This window comes from Oncorhynchus keta, chromosome 6, assembly GCF_023373465.1.
Source record: "Oncorhynchus keta strain PuntledgeMale-10-30-2019 chromosome 6, Oket_V2, whole genome shotgun sequence".
NCBI classification, from domain to species: Eukaryota; Metazoa; Chordata; class Actinopteri; order Salmoniformes; family Salmonidae; genus Oncorhynchus; species Oncorhynchus keta.
Window position 1 is genome coordinate 15,217,591 of NC_068426.1, and position 23,534 is coordinate 15,241,124.

Here is a 23,534-nt window from a genome sequence, read left to right on the forward strand (position 1 = left end):
GCATCTCCACAGGAACTGATATGGCCTCCACAAGGGACCTAAGGAGTCTGGAGGATATCAGAGGGCCAGGGGACATTGGTCGCTCACACAGGACCCTTTCCAGAGCTTGTTCTTGCATACTGAGCCAGAGAACCTATGTTAGCCAGAATAGAACAGATCGCATCCTAAGATCTAAGAGCCTGACATTGACCCGGCCTCTACGGTTCAATGAGTCATCAATTTTGCCCACAGAGATTTAAAATTCACTTATCATTGATCAGACGTCACAGGTTCAGTTTGTCAGACTTTGAGGAGTATGACTCAGATACCACTACAGATGGAGAGTACTACTTGAGCAGTGATGATTGGGAGAAGAGTCAATACTCTAGCAAAGGGGGATGTTTTGAGTAACATTGTGCAAATATTTTTATTTAGCAATTCACGTTTTAGTGAAAATCATTTCTTACAGGCCTCTCTCTGTATTGTTGAAAAACATTACTAAAACGGGACTAAATATGTGCATTAATTGAATCCATATTGTAGCCAACTTAGTCACATCTCTACTGTTGCAGGGCTCTATGCTTTTTTACAAGTTGAAAAATGTTTGCGAACACAAAAAAATCGAAGAGCACAATGAAAAATATTTGAGGTAATAAAACTAGAATCTTACATTTTTCTAGTTTCAATTGTGCTCCTAAATAAAAATTCCAGGTCGCACAGCTAGATGTTTAGGCGTATATGCGAGTAAAATGCTCGCACCGTAGAGCCCTGCGTTGCACATATGAGCACAGTTAATATTTTTGTTTAAATAATTTAATCATTAAAAAAAAAATGTTAACCCTATGTACTGTTGCTTTGCGTAAGCGGAACTAAAGTATGGATCCCAGTGGACTACACCGAGGATATTTTCATGGTACATTCAGTCTGGAAAAAAGTTCGTGACATTAAACGAATCTTGTTTAATTAAAAGCGTGTAATATACGGTATTCTTCTGTAATATCTAATCGATAATAATTGGTCTGTGTAAACAAATGCTTTTTCCTGTGCGTATTTCATCAAAATTCCTCAATACCCACGAGTTCATACACCGTCCAATCACACTCCGCCAAATCAAAACTTCACCCCCCGATCTCCACCCTTCTCTGAAGACGAGATGCTGCCTGCATAATTGGTACCATAAAAATAAATATTAGTTTGCTAGTCTACTTTTAGAAATTAACTATGACGCGTAAAGATAACCTACTCAACCCTATACGGAGTTTATTTCCGTTAGTTTGTATAGTTTTAATATTATTCACATGTTGTAGTGACTTTCCGTGTTGTCAAGCTAGTGAAGTCGGTCCTGAAAAATGTCTTGTTTGGGGTCCAGGGCTCGACCCAAAAGTCGTTTTGCCCGTCCGATACTTCATCATCCAGGCTGTCAACTCAGCTGGGAAAAACTTCACCCTCTCTCCAGGTACGTGTTGATAAACAGCAGAATTACCTAAAACCAATGGGCGCAACCGACTGAAGACGAAAGTTGAGTGACGTCGGGGGGAGGTGCATCTGCGACAGCCGAAAGTAATGTGGTTTTCCAAAGCAAGGCTCAGATAAATATTTTATTTAACTAGGCAAGTCAGTTAAGAGCAAATTCTTATTTTTAAGACAGATTTTTACCTTGGGCTTCGATCTAGCAACCTTTCGGTCACTGGCCCAACGCTCCAACCTCTAGGCTACCTGCCGCCCCAAGAAATGCAGTGTTATCATGGTTTATAAAATGTTTTCTTTATGTCGATTTAAAAAAAAATCCAACACCAATATCACACACTCGCAACCTGAAATCACATGTGTGCAATCAATTAGTGAGGGAGAGCCTCAATCACATGGAGCTTCATTCACTCTAGGCTACACATGAATTGCAGCAAATTGGTTTATGTTTCTTTCGCGTGGGTCAAGTACAAACACCCGAATGATTGCTTGACAATAGCACCTCCCACAAAGCAGGTGATGGCTACAGGATGAAATTGGTGAAGAGCAACTGCAGACATTTAAAGTCAACTTCATGACCTTTGATCTCATGATTTTGTTAGGTTCATGCAGTCCATAGTCACTTTAACTCAACCTACATGTACATATTACCTCAACTAACTGGTGCCCCCTGTATATAGCCTCTCGACTGTTATTTTACTGCTGCTCTTCAATTATTTGTTTACTTATCTATTTTTTACTGAACACTTATTTTTCTTTAAACTGCATTGTTGGTTAATGGCTTGTAAGTAAGCAGTGAATGCAGAAAGCAACACACTGAAAGGCGGTGACCAACGATAGTCACTGACTTGACAAATGTGATCCGGTCGAACGCACCCAATTATTTAATATCTGTTGGATGTCTATCCCTTATCAAAGTTCTCTTTTGGGAAACTTTTTAGCAATCCATCCTTTTCAAGGCATTTTATCCCAATATCAATTGAGGTCTCGTATATAATGGTGAGTTTGTCATCTTCCAAATACATGTTTTTGTTGCCCTAGCCAATGTTTTATTGCTGCACAAAATCAAACTCTTAAACAGTGTCCATGATTGGGAACCCTTTTATTCCCCTAGTTGGCTTAGTCTTTGCAGACTGACTGACAATTACTCCATCTCTAATTGACCTTATGGTTACATTATTGTTTCCGTTACAGAGGTGATCCATCTAACTCATTTTAATTATCTTTACATGTAGGTAAAGACTCATTCAGAGTGAAGATTGTCTCACTCTCACAGAAGGAGCATGTCCGCATCCACGTCCCCCCCCCCCTGGACAGAGGAGATGGTTCTTTTCTGATGAGGTACCGTCTGTATGGCAGTATCCTCAAGGGACTGAAGGTCGAAGTACTCTACAGAGACAGTCACGTTGCCAAGTCACCTTACACCCTACAAGGTACCTATATCAGTCAATGGCTCACAGATTATTTCAATGAAAGCAGATTAGTGTGATCATTTGACAGAAATTACAAGTGAACTCCTCATCAGAGTATGCCTGTATGAATAATATAGGCTAGATCAGTGTATCCTCCAATACCCCCAACAGCACACATTTTTATTGTAGCCCCAGACAAAAACACCTAATTGGCTTGATGATTAGCTGACAAGTAGAATCAGGTTTGCTTGTCCAGGGCCATAACAAAAATATGTACTGTTGGGGGGACTGGAGCTGGGAAACACTTGACTCGATGGCAGTATGTTGTAAATTTGATCTATTCTTACTGCTTCCTCATGATGCATCCTTTTGGTTGTATATACTCAGGCCCAGTCTATCATGAGTACTGCAACTGCCCAGAGCATGATGTTCCCACCTGGCAGAGCATTATGCAGTGTCCTGCTGAGGAACCCCAGATCCAGAGGGACTTCAATGCCTTCCCCTCCATTGATCTGCAGCGCCTCCTACAGGAAGTTCCCCAGCGGTTCTCCAACAGAGGAGGTCTCATTCACTATGCTGTCATCAACAACCAGGTGTACCGTCGCTCGCTGGGAAAATACACTGACTTCAAGATGTTCTCTGATGAGATGTTACTATCCCTAGCCAGGAAGGTAAAGAGTTGCTTTGTGGGGGGTTTTGTGTGCAGGTCTCTGTCCTTTCATCAAGAAGTATGATCATGTTCCTTTCTGAACTGTTTTGTGATACTTTGTCCGTTGCCTGAAACTCTCCTAATACCGTATTTTCAATATAATTGTTTAGTTCATTGTTCTGCACAAACTGAGCTCCCCTGTCTTTGTCTCTGAATTTGAATTGAAAGGTGAGGCTGCCTGATGTGGAATTTTACATAAATGTGGGAGACTGGCCAATGGAAACAAGGAAAGCAGATGACGATCCTGGGCCTGTTCCAATCATCTCCTGGTGTGGCTCCACAGACACCCGAGACATCATTCTGCCCACTTACGACATCACTCACTCAACCCTGGAGACCATGAGGGGCGTTTCCAATGACCTACTGTCAGTCCAAGGCAACACAGGTAAGACCTATAACCTCATACACTATCCCTTAACCTCATTCTGCTTTCTTACACATCATTACTCACAATAACCTTATTCTGTTTCCTTGGTGTCTAGGTCCCCCTTGGGCCAACAAAACGGAACAGGCCTTCTTCCGTGGCCGAGATAGTCGTGAAGAGCGCCTACACCTCGTCACTCTGTCCAAGAAAAACCCAGAGCTGCTAGACGCCGGGATCACTGGCTGGTTCTTTTTCAGGGAAAGGGAGAAGGATCTGGGGAAAGCAAATCTTGTTGGATTCTTTGACTTCTTCAAGGTGAGGGAACATTCTGAACACTCCAATCACCCAAAGCCAGCAGTTTCCCATTTAAAAACTGATTTTACATGTGTGAGTAGTGAGAAGATAAAGAAATGTTAGCCATTGATGATTTTTAATTGATTTATTCAGAACTGTGACACCTTGAGTTCCCTCTCCCATTTATAGTATAAGTATCAGGTGAATGTGGATGGTACAGTGGCAGCTTACAGGTTCCCTTACCTGATGCTGGGGAACAGTTTGGTGCTGAAGCAGATCTCACCATATTATGAGCATTTCTACACCCATCTGAAGCCAGGCACCCACTACATCCATGTGAAGAGGAGTCTCTCTGACCTCATACAAAAGATTGAGTGGGCTAAGGTAAGGGAGAGAGTCAAATAAATAAAAAAATGTCACTTGTTACGTAAACAACATGGGGAAAACTAATAGTGAAATGCTTACTTTATGGGCCCTTCCCAACAATGCAGAGAGAACTAATAGTGAAATGTTTACTTACGGGCCCTTCCCAATAATGCAGAGAGAAAAAAATAATAGAAAGATAACATGAGGAATAAATACACAATGAGTAACGATAACCTGGCAATATACAGTGCATTCGGAAAGTATTCAGCCCCCTCACTTTTTCCACATTTTGTTACTTTACAGCTTTATTCTAAAATTGATTAAATTAATGTTTTCCCTCATCAATCTACACACAATACCCCATAATGACAAAGCGAAAAAGTTTAGACATTTTTGCAAATGTATTGAAAATAAAAAACATACCGTATTCAGACCCTTTGCTATGAGACTCGAAATTGAGCTCAGTTGCATCCTGTTTCCATTGATCATCCTTGAGATTTTCTACAACTTGATTGGAGTCCACATGTGGTAAATTCAATTGATTGGACATGATTTGGAAAGGCACCTGTCTATATAAGGTGCCACAGTTGACACTGCATGTCAGAGCAAAAACACAGCCATGAGGTTGATGGAATTGTCCGTAGAGCTCTTGAGACAGGATTGTGTCGAGGCACAGATCTGGGGAAGGGTACCAAAAAATGTCTGGCCACTCTGAACAGAGTTCTAGAGTTCCTCTGTGGAGATGGGAGAACCTTCCAGAAGGACAACTATCTCTGCAGCACTCCATCAATCAGGTCTTTATGGTAGAGTAGCTAGACTGAAGCCACTCCTGAGTAAAAGGCATATGACAGCCTGCTTGGAGTTTGCCAAAAGGCACCTAAAGGACTCTCAGACCATGAGAAACAAGATTCTCTGGTCTGATGAAACCAAGATTGAACTATTTGGCTTGAATGCTAAGCATAACGTCTGGAGGAAGCCAGGCACCATCCCTACGGTGAAGCATGGTGGTGGTGGCAGCATCAGGCTGTGGGGATGTTTTTCAGTGGCAGGGACTTGGAGACTAGTCAGGATCGAGGGAATGATGAACAGAGAGATCCTTGATAAAAAACCTGTTCCACTGTGCTCAGGATTTCAGACTGGGGCGAAGGTTCAGTTTCCAGCAAGACAATGACCCTAAGCACACAGCCAAGACAACGAAGGAGTGGCTTCGGGACAATTCTCTGAATGTCCATTTAAGAATAAGGCTGTAACTTAACAAAATGTGGAAATTGTCAAGGGGTATGAATACTTTCCGAATGCACTGTAGGTAGGGGTAAAGTGACTAGGCAACAGGATAGATAATAAGCAGCAGTAGCAGCGTATGTGATGAGTTAGTGCAACGGGGGTCATGCAGATAGTCTGGGTAGCTATTTGGTTAACTATTTAGCAGTCTTATGGCTTGGGGTGAGTAGAGGCCGTTCAGGGCCCTGTTGATTCCAAATTTGGTGCATCAGTACTGCTTGGCATGCAGTAGCAGCGAGAACAATATGACTTGGGTGGCTGGAGTCTTTGACAATTTTTAGAGCCTTCCTCTGACACTGCCTGGTATAGAGTTCCTGGATGGCAGGGAGCTCGGCCCCAGTGATGTACTGGGCTGTACACACTACCCTCTAACGCCTTGCGTCGTATGCCAAGCAGTAAGTGCATGTTAAGGAAGGACATGCCAAGGAATGTATGTCAATGTGTGTCAATATGCATTGCTACCATTTGTATGTTTGTCTGGTTGCGAATGCATTTTTTTACCATTAGGATTTAGCTGTTTTTTTTTGTTGTGCATATTTGATTAAGATTAGTAATGTCTTTATTTTCCCTGCAGGAGAATGATGCTGAAGCACAGGCAATCGCTAAAGCAGGCCAGGCAATTGTAAGAGAGCTGGTACAACCGAACAGACTGTACTGTTACTATTTTAGTGTGCTACAGGTAATTGCCTCCTGGTATTGTTTTTATGCTATGCTTGCCAATGCTAAATCTGCTCATATATTAAGGTAGCATTCTTATCATTGATATAAGAAACCCGGCTGAGGAAGTTCTTTCCTGTCATAACAGATGTACTCTGAGCGTCAGACAAGCCGGCCGACACAACATCCAGATATGGAGCTGGTGCCCCAGCCTTCAGACCAGAGTGCCCTTTGTAGCTGTCAGCGAGAGCCTCAAATAGATGATCCCAGCCGGAATAAGGATGAACTCTGATCAAAACACTTTGAAAGGAAAGAGGCGAGACCCTAGCTATTTCAATACAGAAAGTGCTTATTAAAGGAAGAATTACCTCTGAGATCAGGACTGCTAGCTAAGTGGATGTACCAACATTCATATAGAGAAATATTCCATTTGGTTTGAGCCAGAGGGACCATGTCACAGCTCACTTTGCCTGGATTATGACTGCTTTATTGACAAGACCATTATGCAAACATCTATTTCCACTGTTTTCACTGTCCTGTGTGATATTGTGTACTGCATTTTGTAATTGTATGATGGTCATCATGATTGCATTTTTATAAAAATGGATATATTTTTTAATTTTCTTAGATTGCCTTTGATGTTTGTTAACCTCCTGTTTGACCAAGATCAGGTCATTTGCCTTGGTTATTTATTTTTATTTAATTTAACCTTTATTTTTCTTGGCAAGTCAGTTATAAACACATTCTTATTTACAATGATGGCATACGAAAAGGCAAAGGCCTGCTACAGGGATGGGGGCAGAGATTAAAAATCAAATAAATTAAATATAAATATAGGACAAATCACATCACGACATAAAGAGAGACCTAGATGACGACATAGCATGGCAGCAACACGTGACAACACAGCATGATAACATGGAAAGCAACAAAAAAGGGTACAAACATTATTGGGCACAGACAAAAGCACGAAGGACAAGAAGGCAGAGACAGCAATACATCACGCAAAGCAGCCACAACTGTTCTAAGAGTGTCCATTACTATAGATATTCCTTGGATGGGGACAATATAAAACAATTTGTTGGCATGATATACTATAGATTGATTTTTTTCCCGGCATAAATATTGGTCTGGAAGAGGCTCTGCAGAGTGGTCACTAGCTGGCACAGCCACAAAGTCATCAAATCTGCTAACTGCTAACCATAGTGCCTAACCCTAACCTTAAATTAAGACCAAAAAGCGAAATGTTGTTTTCATGAATTTGTACAATACTGCGGTTCAACCATCTAGCGGAAATCGCTCAATTCTGCCTTCAGAGCAAGACTCGTGACAATAACCTATGATTGCGCAATTAATAAACTACATATTTGCTTCACAGTTACTGTTGCTTGTGATCCATTATTCTTGTCTACAACGAAGGCTAAAAATCACAAAAATGAGGGGGCACCCGGATTTGAACCGGGGACCTCTTGATCTGCAGTCAAATGCTCTACCACTGAGCTATACCCCCAGTGCGTTTAAATCAAGGAATGTTTTCAAATATATAGCTACTTATTGAACAGCACAAAGGTGGTTATGCATGTATTGTTAAATTTACATAGGGTATGTTTTAGTATTTATAGCTAGCCACTCGTTCAACAGCACCGAGATGGCTATGGTTAGATTGTAAAACTTACGTAGAGTAGTATTACATTCACTTCACTTTGACTTCACTTAACCAGCCTGTGGTTTTATTTCCTAGATAATTTAAATGTTTTGTCTAAAGTCTATCGCTACAGTTTTGATACAAAACAAGTATATTGTAATGAAACAGCAGGGAGCAGGTCTTGAACCCGAGGTCTGGCGGGCTATCGACTGTGCCGCAAAAGCGTACTCCTGTGGCAGAATCCATTTCCGCGGATATAAACCCAGGGTCGTTACGATATATATCTAGTAGTAGCTCGACGCCGGGTAGTTGTGGTGATGTGTGTTTTGTCCTACATTTTTATTTAATTTATTTACATTTGTAATCCCAGCCCTCGTCCCCACAGGAGGCCTTTTTCCTTTTGGTAGGCCATCATTGTAAATAAGAATGTGTTATTAATTGACCAGTTAAATAAAATAAATATAACGTTTCAGAGCCTACACCGGAAGTAGGCAGTGAGTATTTGTTCAATTGAATGACAAGACAGCAGCCATAGTGAGCATTTTGAGTAGTTTGCTAGCCAGCTATGTAACAATTTCTTCTAACCCAGTATCATATAGCATCTTACTCTAGAAAAGCTTTTCATACTTATCCCATTTCGAGAGGTCAAAAACAATGACCCTCTTGACCTGAATTCCAAGCCGATCCTTTTTCACCTTTAATCACGAAACACCCTCATCAAAGGTGGCCAGCTAAAGGGTGATCAAGCCTTAGCTTGTGTCCCATGCCCAATTAAGATGTATAGTAACCAGCTAGCTTTGTTTGGTCCATCCATACCAATGGTCCATACTAGCTAGTTAGCCAACTACATCAAGTTCTCTAGGAATTTGCTAGCTAGCTAGTTACCTTGCTACGTGTACTAAACTAATAAAAGTATTGTACATTTAATTGCTATCTAGTTAGTTTTCAGTGTCTTTGATTGTGTACTACACATGCATCTGTCTTTCCCACACTTTATTACACTGTCATCTTATCCTAGGAGACAAGCGCTTGACTTCCTACAAAGGGTGTGTTCGTAAATTCACTCTGGCTATCAACTCCAATTTCAGTGCACTCTCGTCTGAGTGCCAGATTGCAGAATAATTTAGGAATTCCTACAAAGTTTCAACCTTTCCCTAGACACATTCAGTGGGAGTGATCAGAGCATGTGGTTTGAGGATGTTCTTAATGGTGAGTATTTGAATACTATAAAAAAAAGTTGCACACACTAATCAATTATGCCCCTGATCATTTAATGGGTGTAGCAACCAATGTTTTGGCACACAGTGGCTTCTTCAACCCTGAAGAAAGCACAACACTGTGTGCCGAAACGTTGGTTGCTATACCCATTAAATGTTTTGGAGCATAATTAATATGCAACTTTATTTGTATAGTTTACTGTTTACTAGAGTATTTGAAAACGGCCATCATTCGGCTGTTTTACAAAGGAGTGTGACTAATGTGGTGGTCATATTTAGATTGTCTTGCAGATCCAGCTCAATGTGAATTGATGGGAGAGCTACATCTCAGGGTGGAGAACACATTGGGACTGATGTGTTTGTTACATTTGTCTGTGGGTTTATTTCTGTGTTTTTAATTGTTTTTCTTACATGCCAGATAAAATTGCAGTGTGAAATATGAATGTATGAGGATGGACAACATGTTGTTTAATGTAGTTTTTATTATTGGTTTGTGTTATGAAGCAGCACACAGGCATTTTTAATAGAAAATAAGCAACTCACAAGAGTCGTACCTTCCTATACTGCAGTCCACAGAACATTACTCATGTTTATATAGTCAATTCAGATCAATTTTAATTTCAGATCATCTGTTGTAGCAAACTCCATTTGACATGATCTTAACTATTAGAAGGACAACACTGCTTCAACTTAGTAGGGAAGGTAAGGACAGTTTAAAGAAAACACTCAGTGGTAGCATTAATTTGATTTACAGCAGTACCAGAGTATTCTGCTTCATCTTTGCACATACAGTATATAACATATGTCTGCACTAAATGTTTTGGTTGCTTATGAGCATTTACTGATATAAAATGGTTGATAAAATACAGGTACAATAGATGTCTTTGTATAGGGTAACGACTAAAGGAGGAAAATAGTTATTAAAAAGCTTTCAGTACAATCTTAAATGTTTACATTGAATGAAAATCAAATGTCTATAGGAATAAAACACTTCTTTCCTAACAATGTGCAGAATAAACAGTAAAACTTAAATGGATGCCGATATGATGTAGATATGGATCCATGATCCTGTCTGTTGTAAAACCTTCAGTCTAGCTTCTCCTCCTGGAAGTAGTCTGCCTCATTGAGATGGTCCTGGAACTTCTCATATTCCTAAGAGAGAGACATGAGAGTGAAACAGCGAGTGATGGTCAGTAAAGACAATCAGAGAGCAGGGCTTTCTATTCTACACATATGGAGTTTGGGGGAACAAGTAAAGAGGAAACAGGCATTAGATAACCAACAGTTCAAGAAAGAGTTAAGAGCTTGTAAGTAGGCATTTCACGGTAAGGTCTACACTATTCGGCGCATGTGACAAAGTTTGATTTGATGATTCAATGAGGAGTACTGTCATTTTATGGAGAGTAAGTGGGGTATATACCTCTGAGATCCAGCCACTCTCCTCCAGTTTTGTGAACACCCTTTTCACAGTTTCCTTCACCGGCTCCTCCTCGCCATTCTTCTCCTCCTCCATCACTGTCCGGCAGTGTTGAAACAAGTGGTACTTGAAGTGTTTCAGAGCATGATACACCTCTGTTCGGCTGGCACAAACAGAGCACACACTGAAAGCCTGTAATTTAGGAAAGACATGCAAGGTAGGTGACCTGTTGTGGAAAACCCTCTCAGACAAACTGCAAACCTGACATTTCACAAAAGGTTAAATTGGTGCAAGGATAAGGATACATAATTATTCGATCTGATGTTGATCTGTTGTGATGTACTTTTTGTTAGGGTGGATTTTATGGGATGCCAACGTCACATATTATATGCGTTCATCTGGGGACAGCGATGGATAAAACAAAGACTGTTGGTTTCTTCTCAGATGTAGTACCTGTGTGTCACTGGGCATGAATTGGTCCTCTTGAAGGCTGTTGAGGTCATACAGTTGCCCCGAGAGATTCACACTGAAACTGCACTGTCGCTGGAGCTTGCATGCCTCACAAACACTCCCATGCAATCCTAACTTCATCAGCTGGACCTTGGGGTAACACTCCACCCGCTCCTGTACATGGACAAAAAAAACACACCTCAGTTTGCATATATTGTTTTTTCACATGATGTAAAGAATGTTAGTCTTAGCCAAAGTACAAGCATAGATGTATACAGATCGGTGAATATGCAGCCAATGTTGAATGACTTAAGTTCTCTGAAATGTTTCTTCACCTTGTACCGGTCAGTCCAGCTGCTCCTCTGTTTTAAGTTCTCCAGGCGAGGGAGGATCATCCGCTCATCAAAGTGGAACAGCGACGCCATCATCTCCTGAGCATATCGCTTTGTCCGATCACCACCTGCTCACAGTGATCAACCAATTAGATTCCCTACACTTGGATGATACAGTCAATTGGGGATGGTTTTAAAGACCCATTATTGTTTAAAAAAAAACACTTACCATAAAGAGACTTGAGAAAGGTTTCATCCAGGACATTGATCATAAGGGCTTTGACGACCACTTGAAAGTGATTGAGCTGAGACCCAGTGATGACTAGCAAAAACAGGAAAATGAATCATAACTCATATAGTAGTGGTGATTTCAGGTGTAAACATTGACCCACAATATAGTGTCAGCTAAGACTCACACTGGCGTGGAAGAGAAACAGCCTTTTCATCTGACGACTCCTTGTCCCCTGTCTTTTTCTTATCCTCAACTATGAAGTCCTTCTGACTGTCGCTGTCATCTGCTGCCTCTTCTTCACTACTGCCCACCAATACTTCAGGGGCATCATCATTGTGGTCATCATCCTCATCACCACTAGCTTCTTTACCTTTCTTTTCTTCACCCGAATCCTGAATCTTTACAAGCGAACAAAACATTAGTTGTAAAACAATGTTAAACATTTCCTCAGTACCTTATGGACGTTTTGTGGGTATATGCGACATGATTTTGCACAATGGACCAACACTTAAAGATACTGCATGTTATGTTATGCTCGTTTACATTATATATGGTGATAAATTACCTCCAACGTGCTCTTGCGTTTCGGGGCGCGGGACTTCATCTTCTTGGATAATGCCAAGAGTTGAGACTGGCGTTGCTTTCGTTTAGCTGCGGTCTCTTTGGCTTCAGCAAATTGTTTGGCATTTTGTGCAGCACTCTGGTCCTCCGAGTCAGAATCTTGACTTTGCTGTTTAATGCGTTTTTTGGGAACGACTTTCCGTTTGGGTTTGGTTCCTACGTCGCTGTCAGAGTCACTGGAGCTATCAGCGAGGACGCGCTTCCGACGAGGACGGGATCTACCTTCGCTGGAGCTACTACCTTCACTCTGTTCTCCACTGGCAGGTGTACTTTCGCTCCCGCTGTCTGAATTCTGATCCTCACTCTCTGAGTCTGAGGCGCTGATGCTGGTCGTGCTCGCGCATGACTCCTCGTCACTGTCATCAAGGATAGACGACGGCAGACCGATTTGAGCCCTTTTCTTCTTTGCTTCAGCTTTATTTTTTCGCATCGTCGCGAACACTTGACGCTTGTACAGGCTTTCCATAGTTGCTTACACAGTGCTGCTAAGTTAACAGACCAAATAAAAGTTAAATAACGTTACCAACCCTGGCTGGCTGGCTGGCTAACGTTAGCAATTAGCTAGCTAATGTGAGATGCAGAACATGCTCATTTGTGTAAAATGTCGCCTATAAAACATTATCTATGCGATCAACCATATGTAAACAACGTTACTCTTAAGTTGATACCAAGCTTTAATCTCGGTGAACCTTAAAAAAATTGAAACTTCCAATTGTATCTCGTGTGCACGTTTTGTTTTGTTTTTATAGATGTTGTGTCTGTGCTTCTTCCCACTTCCGCTCTCCACTCAAAAAAAGGCTACTAAAATCATAGCGCCGCACCTGGGCATTCTAGAGAGAAACGACTAGGTTTTTCCTTACCGGTAGACTACTTGTGTCAATTAAATGAGTGATTTGTATTAATCATAGGCATAGCTAATGTGAATCATGTAAATAAGGTCATTAAAACCTTATTCATGCTTCAATTCATAAAAAAATTAAATTAGTAAATTATAAAACATCTTTAAATATCTTATTTTATTCGGGAAAAGTGGTAAATGTTAAATGTAAATGTAAAATGTAAATGTAAATGTTCTTCAAAAATAAGATAATTGGAGAACAGAATTATGTGCAAGAATCAAACAATGTAACATGTCAGCAATTAGAAGTCTATTTTACATTTAATAATCAGCTAAAAATCATTTTAAGCATTTATTAATTTCATGACCAGATGAGAATGGCACCATCTGATCCAGCTGATAATAAGTACTCCCCCTTGTGATCAAAGACTACACTCTGGACAGCATCATCATGGCCCAATAAACTGGACACCTGACTAGATGCCAGCTCCACCAGCTTAACTGAGCCATCATTACTGGCGATAGCCAGTGTTCGGCCTGACGGGCTAAAGGCCATTTGATTGCTGGGATGTGGCCCAGTGTCCATGGTTATCAAGGCTGCTACTTTCCTCACATCCCATAGTTTGACCACTCCATATGAATCACAGGAGGCAACAGTGTTGCCCAGTGCATTAAAGGTGGCATGGTTGCAGGAGTGCTGGTGGCCATAGAAGGTCTGTGCACACAGGCCAATCCTGGCATCCCACAAAGACAGGGTTTTATCAGCTGAACAAGTAAGAAGAGTGTTGGAAAAGGGCAGGAAAGTAACACTGTTGACCGAGTCAACGTGGCCACGCAGCGTGCTACGACAGCGCTCGCTCTGCAGGTCCCACACCTTTGCAGTGTTGTCCATTGAGCAGGAGGCCACAAAGTCCCCACATGAGTGGAAGGAGCAGCCCCAAGTGGCATGGGTGTGGCCATCCAGAGTCAGGATGCAGCGGCCTTGGGAGAAATCCCAGATCCTTACTGTTGTGTCTCCACTGGTGGTGGCCAGGCTACCACCATTTGGGTGAAAGCTGCAGCCAGAGAGCCAATCACTATGACCCTCTCCAGTCATGATCATGTCCCCCATGGGCATACCCCACAACCTCCAGAGCTGATCGTCACTGGAGGAGGCTACAATAAACTTCCGGGGGTGCAGGGCGAGACAGCTTATTGGCAGGGTATGGGCCTTCAGTGAGTTGGTGAAGCGGAATCCAGATGCTTTGGGGCAGTGTGAGGCCAGGGCTTTAATTTGGCCTAAGTAGGGGTTCACACGGCTGCTGACAGGAAACTCTGAGTCTTTCGGGTGTTTCTGAGCTGTGTTTTTGGTTGGGTCTTTGTCTTGGTCATAGAGGGCAATTCCATCATTCTGTAGCTGGATTCCTTTCCCAGACTTACTCTGATATTTCTCCTGTTGTGGGGGCAGACCTGTGTCTCTGTTGGCTGAGCGGATTGTAGATGAGGAATGTACATTACACAGGGTGGCTTCCAGGCTGTTGGCCTGGCCACATGCTCTGTCCCTCTCTAAACTGATGAGCATCTTCTGTTTCAGCGCCACTTGGTACTTATCACTCAACTGCTTCAGTGCAGGCTCATATGACCCATAGTGCTTCTTCAGTCGTTTGATGTCTTCAACAAGCCTGTTCTTTTCTTGGACAACACGCTTATGCTGCAGACGATGGAAATCCCTCTCTTTCTGAAGTTTGACCAGTGTTTCGCTAGCTTTGGAAGCTGCCTGCCTGTAGCTGTCCCGCTCTCTCTGTACATTCTTCAGCTCGTTGTCTAGAAGTTGGTTGTGTGTATACGCGTCAGGCACAAACTCCACTAGCTCGGTTTTCAACAACCCCCTCTGCTCCATTTCGTACCACTCTGCTTGGAAACAATCCAAAGTTCTGCTCATGCCCATTTTGACAAGGAAGTTGCGGAGAAAGTCGTCCACCACTTCTGGAATGTGTGAGACGGGTTGCTTAGCTGAGCTGAGCCTCTGTAACACTGACCCCGTTCCATCTGAAGTATCGCGCAATGCTCTTACCGCGGCCTCCAAATCCTCATCATCCCCCTCTGCCAAGCTCCTTTCTTCATCGGCCAGAACCTCCTCATATTGATAATCGTCGTCTGAGTCATCTGGTATCAACACCTTTTCAAGGTAATATGGCCCATCGACAGATTCTTGCGCTGTTTCATTTTTCGCAGCCATTATACCAACAACCGCTTTCTGTGTTTGTTTACCCGTCTCCATGGTCACACATTCTCGAACGCTGAGAGATTAAACATCCTGTTTGCCAAGTGTCTATGGAAATTGATAAGACAATCAACCCTACAGGCCAGAGAAATGTGGGTGATTTTCAATCTAAATAAAAAAACACTTATCCTTTTCCCCCCCAATCCTTTATTCCCCAACTACAACAATTACGCAGGAGTGTGTAAAATAGACAGAAACACACAACACACAATATCTAATGATATCCAATATCACACAATATCTAATGCCATTGCCATTGATTTGAATGCATTCATTGTGATAAAAAAAAGTAATTATATAGCTAGGCCTACCTGTGTACGTCATGCCAAATTGGCAATAAAGAAAGCGAGAAATAGAAAGGGAGCGAGTGAGAGAAAAAACGAAAACTGCGTTCGTTTCCTAACCTGCAATGGCAAAACAATTACAGCAGGTGGCATATTCAATTCACGGTTGACGTTATAGAACCACCACTCAATGACAAACACACACCTTAGCACTGATCGCTGCACATTAAAACGTCAGTCCCCCTATATCACCTGTCCTATAATAACCTTTATCCTATAAATTATATTATATTATACATTATATTATAAGGTTATTGTTCTTCCTCACCTAGGTCTATAACACAATTGTATCCATATGTCAAAGTATCTGATCTCAACGTGCATAAGAATTTAAATTATAAGGGTTTTAATAGTGTCATGAAACAGCAGGGAGCAGGTCTCGAACCCTCGACCTTCGTGCCCGAGGCCTGGCGCGCTATCGACTGTGCCGCAGGCTCGATTTCCGCGCTTATAAACAGGGTCGTTACACGACTCCCTCCAAAGAGCGCGTCCTCGCGCTAGCTTGCGACTCTTCGTCTTACAGGAACGCGCTTACCGGCCAAGCGCGTCATGGATGCGAGGTCCGATCACTTCTAACGCCAATGTAATGAAACAGCAGGGAGCAGGTCTCGAACCCTCGACCTTCGAGCCCGAGGTCCGGCGCGCTATCGACTGTGCCGCAAAAGCATGCTCGTGTGGCAGAGTCGATTTCCGCTCTTATAAACCCTAGCCTGAAATCGAAACGTATGGCAACAGCTCTTTAAAAAAGTAAGCTGTGATCTGTCTGGTTCTTGAAATTGAACTTGACTGACAATCGGGGGCTATTATGCTTATTTTTTCAGCTGGCAACCAATAGGAAGCCAAGAACACGTGGATGCGACAGATTTGGGACTGTGACAAGTAAAGTAGCCCGCAGATGTCAGTGTAGACGGGGGATGAGAGAGGGGAGGCAGCGTGGTTGAAAAACATACTTTTACGCAGTCAAGCTCAGTCCAGACAAGAGGCTCACCTGTGCGGCGTAAAAGATGAGCCATCCAAATGAGAAAGATGCCTCTGACACAACCGAGAGTAAACCTAAATCCCCCATGCTCTCGTACTGCATCGAAAGCATACTCGGCCGGAGAAGTCCTCTCAAAGTCAGACTCACAGGAATGCAAAGTTTACCAATGCTGGCTGGAAGAGTGGAGCATAATGCGTCTTTGGGAGGTAATATGTTGTTGGTTGACTTTCTCTGTAACACCTTGCACCCTACTTTGGGCGCAATATGCAATTAAATAATGTAAACATGTCCAAATGTATATTGCATTTGCAGCTAATGGTTAAGATATAGCCAGTGCTTGACTTGGACTGAAATAGGTTCCGGTACTCATTTTGGGTGCGGGTAATATTTATACAGTATTTAGGTGCAGGAGCTCCCACGATACGTTTGAGCTAATAGTCTATAAGAGGAACAGGAGCTCAAGCAGTAAAACCGGAGATGCCGGTAGGCCTACTCAGCTCCCGCCCAAGTCAAGCACTGGATATAGCGTTCAAAACGCATACGAACGAAACAACATGAGAAACAAAAAAATGGTCAAATTTGTGCAGCCTGCCCTTTGCATTTAACTTACATTTCATTAGGCCCGCCTATGGGTTTTTAGAGAAGACTAGCATATACAGGGCTATATACTAGTCTTATTAAACATATTGCATATTGCGCTGTTGATTATTTATAAGTTCCTTAAAATAAACGGCCTGTCTTCACAGCCTCTCAGAAAAATGCCGACATACACCTGCCCACCAAGTTGCGGCGTCTATATGGCCCAGCGGGGAAGTTCATGGACTCCAGTCGCGGAGTTCGCGATCATGAGAAGCAAGAAGACAGGGAGCGTCCTCTAGACAAAGCCCATGAAATTCTGAAAATCACTCAGGCGCCACAAGTTAACATCAGCCGCAGTAAATCATACAGGGAGAACGCGTCCCACAGTCCGAGAGAGGAAGAACAGAACCTCGGCCGAGGGAAAGAGGGGCAGGGTGAACTTGGCGCCCCAAAGTTCGAAGACACTTGCAAGGAGCGCATCTGCGAAGACGTAGAAACGTCCCCAAAGAACGGGGAGAGTTTGCACATTGATGGAGATGTAAAAGATAGCGAGGACAATGTGTGCCTTTCAGCTGGCAGTGACTCAGAGGAGGGGATGCTAAAGCGAAAACAGAGGAGATACAGGACTACGTTTACAAGTTATCAACTTGAGGAGCTGGAGAGAGCTTTCCAGAAGACGCACTACCCGGATGTGTTCACAAGGTAGAATTCTCGTGTGCCAGCACTTTTAAAAATATGTTATTTTAACACTATCAAAATGTTAATCTGTTGCATATATGGCTAGGCCTATGGTTATGAAAATAAAATAAAAATGAGCTTTCAGTTTGTGATAATCCAAATTAGGAGTCTAGATATGATTCGAAAGTTAGCCATTTTTAATGGTAAATCCTTGCATTGAGGTGATCAACATATAAATGAACATTGTTTGCCTAAGAAATGTAAGAATAGCAAACATTTATTATCATTAATAGTAATATCAGATAACAGTAATATAATTTATTAAATTGTTATGAATTATTATATAACAGTCATATTACGCATCATTAGCCTACTTTGTTATTAATAATACTAATAATACTAATAATAATACACTATAATTCACACATAACAAAATTAAATATAAAAAGGTGTGTGTGTGCAAGGAATAGAATACCAATGAAATATTATAGAGGCTATTATATTGGTTTAAATATTATATTCCTTTAAACCCATTGTAATGATGATCTGACAGTGACACACTCATTTTCATTATTATTAATTATAATTGTGAAATATTGTGTTTTTTTAACTCATGATAATTGTGGTTGCAAAAAAAAAAAATCCAAAAATATTGTTCGAAAGTGTTGAAATTATTGAGAGGTCAATTGAAGTTGGCTGCTGCAGATAGAAAGGTTTGTTATTAAATGATTGAGCTATTTGTCTGCATAATTGCAACATATTTGTGAGACATGATATCTATTGATTCAAACAGCAGAATTTTGAAGATTGATAGCTATGAATTGTCATTGTTTATTTTCATTATAAGAAGCCTACACAGAAAGTAAGCTAATCCAACAATATTTCATATTTTATATAATGTCATTTCTATTGTATCTTTAGGCTTGTATTATTCTCATCATTGAGATGTTTAAAGCGATGATACTGAATATTATTTGCATTTTTTTCTTCTTTCAATTTAGGGAGGAGTTAGCGATGCAGTTGAATCTCACCGAGGCGCGTGTGCAAGTGAGTCTAAATTATTATTACTTCATATTTTACATCATGATGACTATATTTGATTTCGATAAACAATGCAAGCACATTATATGATATCTTATAATAATGTACATTATAATACACGTGTAAAGTCTATGATAGACCTAATTGCATATTATTGCTATTATTATTATTACTACATTAAGTAATACAGTTCACGTATGACAGTGAGAGGGGAAATGATTTAAAAAACACACCAGAAAACGGAATTTGCTTTAGGGCGTTCATGACTTTACCGTGCACTTAATATCAGTTCAAACCGCCAATATTGACGTAACTGCCATCCTCTCACTGTCACTGCGGTGGCGGGTAATGCTGTTTGATTTCCCGTCTTCTTTTGTAATAGTCCTGCATTGATATGTTGATATCTCGCACTTCTGAGATAGACGCCATTATAGGTGTTCGCTACCCTATCCTACCCTATCCTCATGCTTACATTTTGAAACTAGAATAAACATTCAAACCCCCAGATGTCACTCGCTTCAGCTGTAGATTAGCAAATCATATTTTGGAGAGGTGATAAAACCTCGTAAATTCCATATATTTCGTTTTATAACCAGTGTCAAGTCTGTATGGGGGGGGGGAATCCTCGTCTCTGTTCTCTTCACTGTCGCCAATAATTGGATTACTTTCAATTTGAACAAAACATGATTTATTATCATTTCCAAATGACAATTTCATCAAATAACACATACTAAATACATAATACTAAGTATGTACCCAACATTTTGCAATACTAACCATAACCACATAACTCTAACCCCAACACTAGGCCTAATGTTCTTTCTCTTCTTCCCTCTATTTAAGGTGTGGTTCCAGAACCGTAGAGCTAAGTGGCGGAAACGAGAGAAATCCGGGGTTCAGACTCACCCCCAGGGCCACACCATCTCTGGACCCCTGGGTGCAGCACACCATCTAAGCCACTACCTGGAGGGAAGTCCCTTTTCGCCCCACTCTCACCCCTCCCTGGACTGTGCCTGGACAGCTGCTACCACCTCATTCCAGGGTCTAACCCACCCCCTCTCCTGCTCTTCCTCCCCCCTGGGATTTGGCCCCTTCCTGGGAGCAGCCATGTTTAGACACCCCACCTTTATTAGCCCCTCCTTTGGAAGGTGAGCACCATCAACACCTCTATTAGTAAGGCTTCATCTGATTGAAGTGGTTACTTTGGACTATATGTATAATGAATTATTTCTCACTTCTCTCCTTCCCTGACATCTTCTGTATCTATCTCTTCCACCCTTCTTTTATCGCCCTTCTTCCATTGACAGACTCTTCTCCAGCATGGGTCCCCTGACACTCTTACGTCAGCCCATACCTGCAGTAGAGGCCCCAGTCCAGCCCCCAACGGCCTTGTCAGAGGCCTCCCCCTCCTCGCCTGTAGACCGCCGGGCCTCCAGTATCGCAGCACTGCGCCTCAAAGCCAAAGAGCACTCAGCTCAGCTGACACAACTCAACATCCTACCTTCCAGCACCACTGGGAAGGAAGTGTGTTAGGAAACATTAAACCCCCTCCAATTCCTTCTACATGGAGCAGGAGTCATGACCAAAGGAATAGCAGCTTTGAAGTGGTAGGCTATAGCACAACAAGGCCTCATCTTTCCCAGTTAGTTGTCCCAATGTTCTGTTACTCCAGACTGCCCACAACACGCTTTCCTCATGAACTGAGGAAGAGAGAAGAAATACAAATAGTGAACTCCCTGCCCTTTGACCCTCAGGAATGACCCATTAGCAGCCTCGCACTGGGTACTACAGGCCACCAAAGGAACAGCTCTAGGCCCTGGAGAGGTTTAAAAGGAGAGCAATGCTGTTGATCATATAAGCCCAATGTATGTTTAGTGTATTGATGATATGGTGTTTGTTGATAGATAGATTTTCGCAGTCTTATTAAATTACTTGGGTATTCAAGTTATTATTTATGATCAATCATATATGAGCCAGAAGCAAGTTTTCAGGAGGAACATTTTAGAATATATATATATATAATTAAGTTTTCTTTCCTGGTTTCAGATGAATCAGTTGACAAGAAACTGTCAAATGCAAAACTTTGCACCTTTGCTTGCTTTTAACTGTGTTGCAATGAAATGAAAAATGCTAAATGAAATCATTCTGAGGACAGAATTGAGAGGTGTATTCAACAGCATGAAACAGTATTATCAAGCTTGCAAAAGAGAAACAGATGTGTCTCCAAAAATACTCTTGCCCAGTATGGATTGATGGAGCCTAGTTCATAGTCCCATTGATGGATCTCAAGAGCTGGATTCAACTCTTAAACAGGGACAAAGGTGTGGATTAAGGGATTTATATGGTCATATTTATTTTTGCAACAAAACGTAGACCGGCATTAAAAGACATTAAAAAAATACTGATTTTTTTTTCCACATGTGGTGCCGTAGCCTACCATCTCATTAGATGTCGTTTTTCCTCTTGACGTCTTAATTCGGAAGCCCTACCATTGGCTATTAACTTGATAGCAGTTACCGCTCCTTTTTTAAAAACCTTTATTTAACTCTTCTGCTCAATTTGACCCCGTCCATGCTGCTGAACCAAATCGCGTGAAATTACCTCTCCGATTAATATCCCTTTTTATTGAAAATCCTTCGCGTCTTTTATTTACTAATCTCGTCTAATTTAAACGACACAATAAAGCGACTTTTAGATAAAAGGGTCACTAGAAGTAGCTGTATTTCAGTTTCACCAGCTGGATTCCCTTTAGTATAGGGGCATTGTTACAAGGGCTAACTATTTCCCAACTATCTTTCCACGTGTTTTCCAAGCGTTTACATCTATGTGTATATGTGCGCGCATTTTTAGCCATTCCTTTCCCCTTTTCAAATAGCATGGCGTAATAATTAACCCAAATAAACTGTCCAAATAAATATTTTAAAATGTAACATTGTTTTCATGACAACGCATTTCGTCGGCATCTCAAGAAAGCATCTTTAAAAATGGACAATAACCCGATTAGTGAAGCCTGTTCCAGGATGAATAAACCTTAAAAAGCGACTGGAGATAACGTTGAATGACTGAATGACCGATTTTGAAAAGCAAAGAATGACTGAAGTATGGCACTCATTGTGTGACTTGCGTCAATTCTCTTGCAGCTCATTCTCCTTCATCCAATTAGAATACGTTATTTATTAAGCGGTTTGTCATCTCATAGCTTTCCATTCAGAGCAACAAGGAAATCACTTTGTTAAAAGGCTGGGGGTTCCATTATTTCCCTGAGGCAGGCTACTTACATATCCGACAATGTCATGAATAATGGCAAGAGAATAATAGTCCAGGATAGGCCTACACCAATCCCCCTTCAAAGGACTATCAGCAACACAGTAAATTGAATTTCATTGAGTAGCCTAATCCAAGGGAACTCAGAGGCAAGAAGAAAATAAGGAACAGCCAAACACCTGTCATATTGTGATGGGTGGTTGAGAGGCTTTGGCATATAGCCCCAAAGAGGGAAACAGGCCATGCTGAAACACTCTTCTGAATGCCAAGATGTATTTGAACACATTTGACCACACACAAGATGTTTAATCAGACTAAAGAACAACAGCACATGCAAGCAATGAAACAATAATGGCCAACAAGTTATAATTTGGATAAACAGAGGCAAAACAATGAGTAAGTGCATCATTAGCCACCAATTTGAGGTTGTCACTGTGCAACTTACGCCTCAAATGCCAGGCATTTTGTTGGATCACAAATTAGTCCATCAATAAGATAAAAGAGAGAGAGAGAGAGAGAGGGGGGGGAGAGAGAGAGAGAGAGAGAGAGAGAGAGGGGGAGAGAGAGAGAGAGTGTGAATGAACTCACTCTGTAGATGGCATATTGACTTTTCCCACCAGGTTGGAGAAAAGGGGACTATTTACTCCACCTCACAGCTGTAGGGGAGTTACAGCCAAACTTTCACTTACTGCCATGTAGGCAGAGAAGGAGGAGAGAGGGAGAGAAAGGAAGAGGAAGGTGGGCATTGGGGAGTTGGCTCAGAGATAGAGAGAGGTATACAAAATATCATAACAAATTATATTCTATTATAGAAAAAAAACATTTTCATTTTCAATAAACATTCAAATGGAAAACGTTACACCTTTCCTTGCTTTTAACTGTGTTGCAATGAAATGAATAATGCAATCATTCTGAGGACAGAATTGAGAGGTGTATTCAACAGCATGAACAGTACAGAGTGCACGTGAGAGAGAAAAAGTTGACCCACTCTGTTGATGGGTTATTGGCTTATAAAAATATCAGAACAAATTAGAACTCTATTATTGAATAAACATTTTCCGAAATTTGTATTTAGAAATAATTTAAAACCTTCCCATTTACGTAT

General features: G+C 41.5%; 4 protein-coding genes and 1 non-coding gene across 6 annotated transcripts; 2 read left to right on the forward strand and 3 right to left on the reverse strand.

Moving 5' to 3' along the window:
• Positions 1-917: 917 nt before the first annotated feature.
• LOC118385047 (protein O-glucosyltransferase 3-like) lies at positions 918-7,153 on the forward strand. 2 transcript variants are annotated; one of them, XM_035771849.2, is made up of 8 exons: positions 918-1,435; positions 2,682-2,879; positions 3,246-3,529; positions 3,736-3,952; positions 4,050-4,246; positions 4,415-4,609; positions 6,447-6,551; positions 6,678-7,153. In XM_035771849.2, exons 1-8 carry the CDS (start codon positions 1,201-1,203, stop codon positions 6,819-6,821), a joined length of 1,575 nt encoding a protein of 524 aa, XP_035627742.1. In that variant the 5' UTR covers positions 918-1,200; the 3' UTR covers positions 6,822-7,153. The 2 variants fall into 2 exon arrangements, with proteins under 2 accessions (XP_035627742.1, XP_035627743.1); XM_035771850.2 differs by lacking the exon at positions 918-1,435 and adding an exon at positions 2,064-2,445.
• An 814-nt stretch (positions 7,154-7,967) lies between these two features.
• On the reverse strand, positions 7,968-8,039 carry trnac-gca (transfer RNA cysteine (anticodon GCA)). The gene has a single exon. It is a non-coding gene; the product is annotated as a tRNA-Cys (tRNA).
• Positions 8,040-9,855: 1,816 nt separating this feature from the next.
• On the reverse strand, positions 9,856-13,197 carry LOC118385049 (coiled-coil domain-containing protein 82-like). The gene is made up of 7 exons (XM_035771852.2): positions 12,388-13,197; positions 12,007-12,220; positions 11,820-11,912; positions 11,594-11,718; positions 11,262-11,432; positions 10,812-11,000; positions 9,856-10,543 (listed from the first exon to the last, which is right to left on the reverse strand). Exons 1-7 carry the CDS (start codon positions 12,907-12,909, stop codon positions 10,478-10,480), a joined length of 1,380 nt encoding a protein of 459 aa, XP_035627745.1. The 5' UTR covers positions 12,910-13,197; the 3' UTR covers positions 9,856-10,477.
• A 186-nt stretch (positions 13,198-13,383) lies between these two features.
• LOC118385048 (sperm-associated antigen 16 protein) lies at positions 13,384-15,694 on the reverse strand. The gene has a single exon (XM_035771851.2). It carries the CDS (start codon positions 15,539-15,541, stop codon positions 13,643-13,645), a length of 1,899 nt encoding a protein of 632 aa, XP_035627744.1. The 5' UTR covers positions 15,542-15,694; the 3' UTR covers positions 13,384-13,642.
• A 436-nt stretch (positions 15,695-16,130) lies between these two features.
• LOC118385050 (aristaless-related homeobox protein-like) lies at positions 16,131-22,922 on the forward strand. The gene is made up of 5 exons (XM_035771853.2): positions 16,131-17,073; positions 17,614-18,148; positions 19,126-19,171; positions 20,009-20,313; positions 20,473-22,922. Exons 1-5 carry the CDS (start codon positions 16,893-16,895, stop codon positions 20,696-20,698), a joined length of 1,293 nt encoding a protein of 430 aa, XP_035627746.1. The 5' UTR covers positions 16,131-16,892; the 3' UTR covers positions 20,699-22,922.
• Positions 22,923-23,534: the final 612 nt, after the last annotated feature.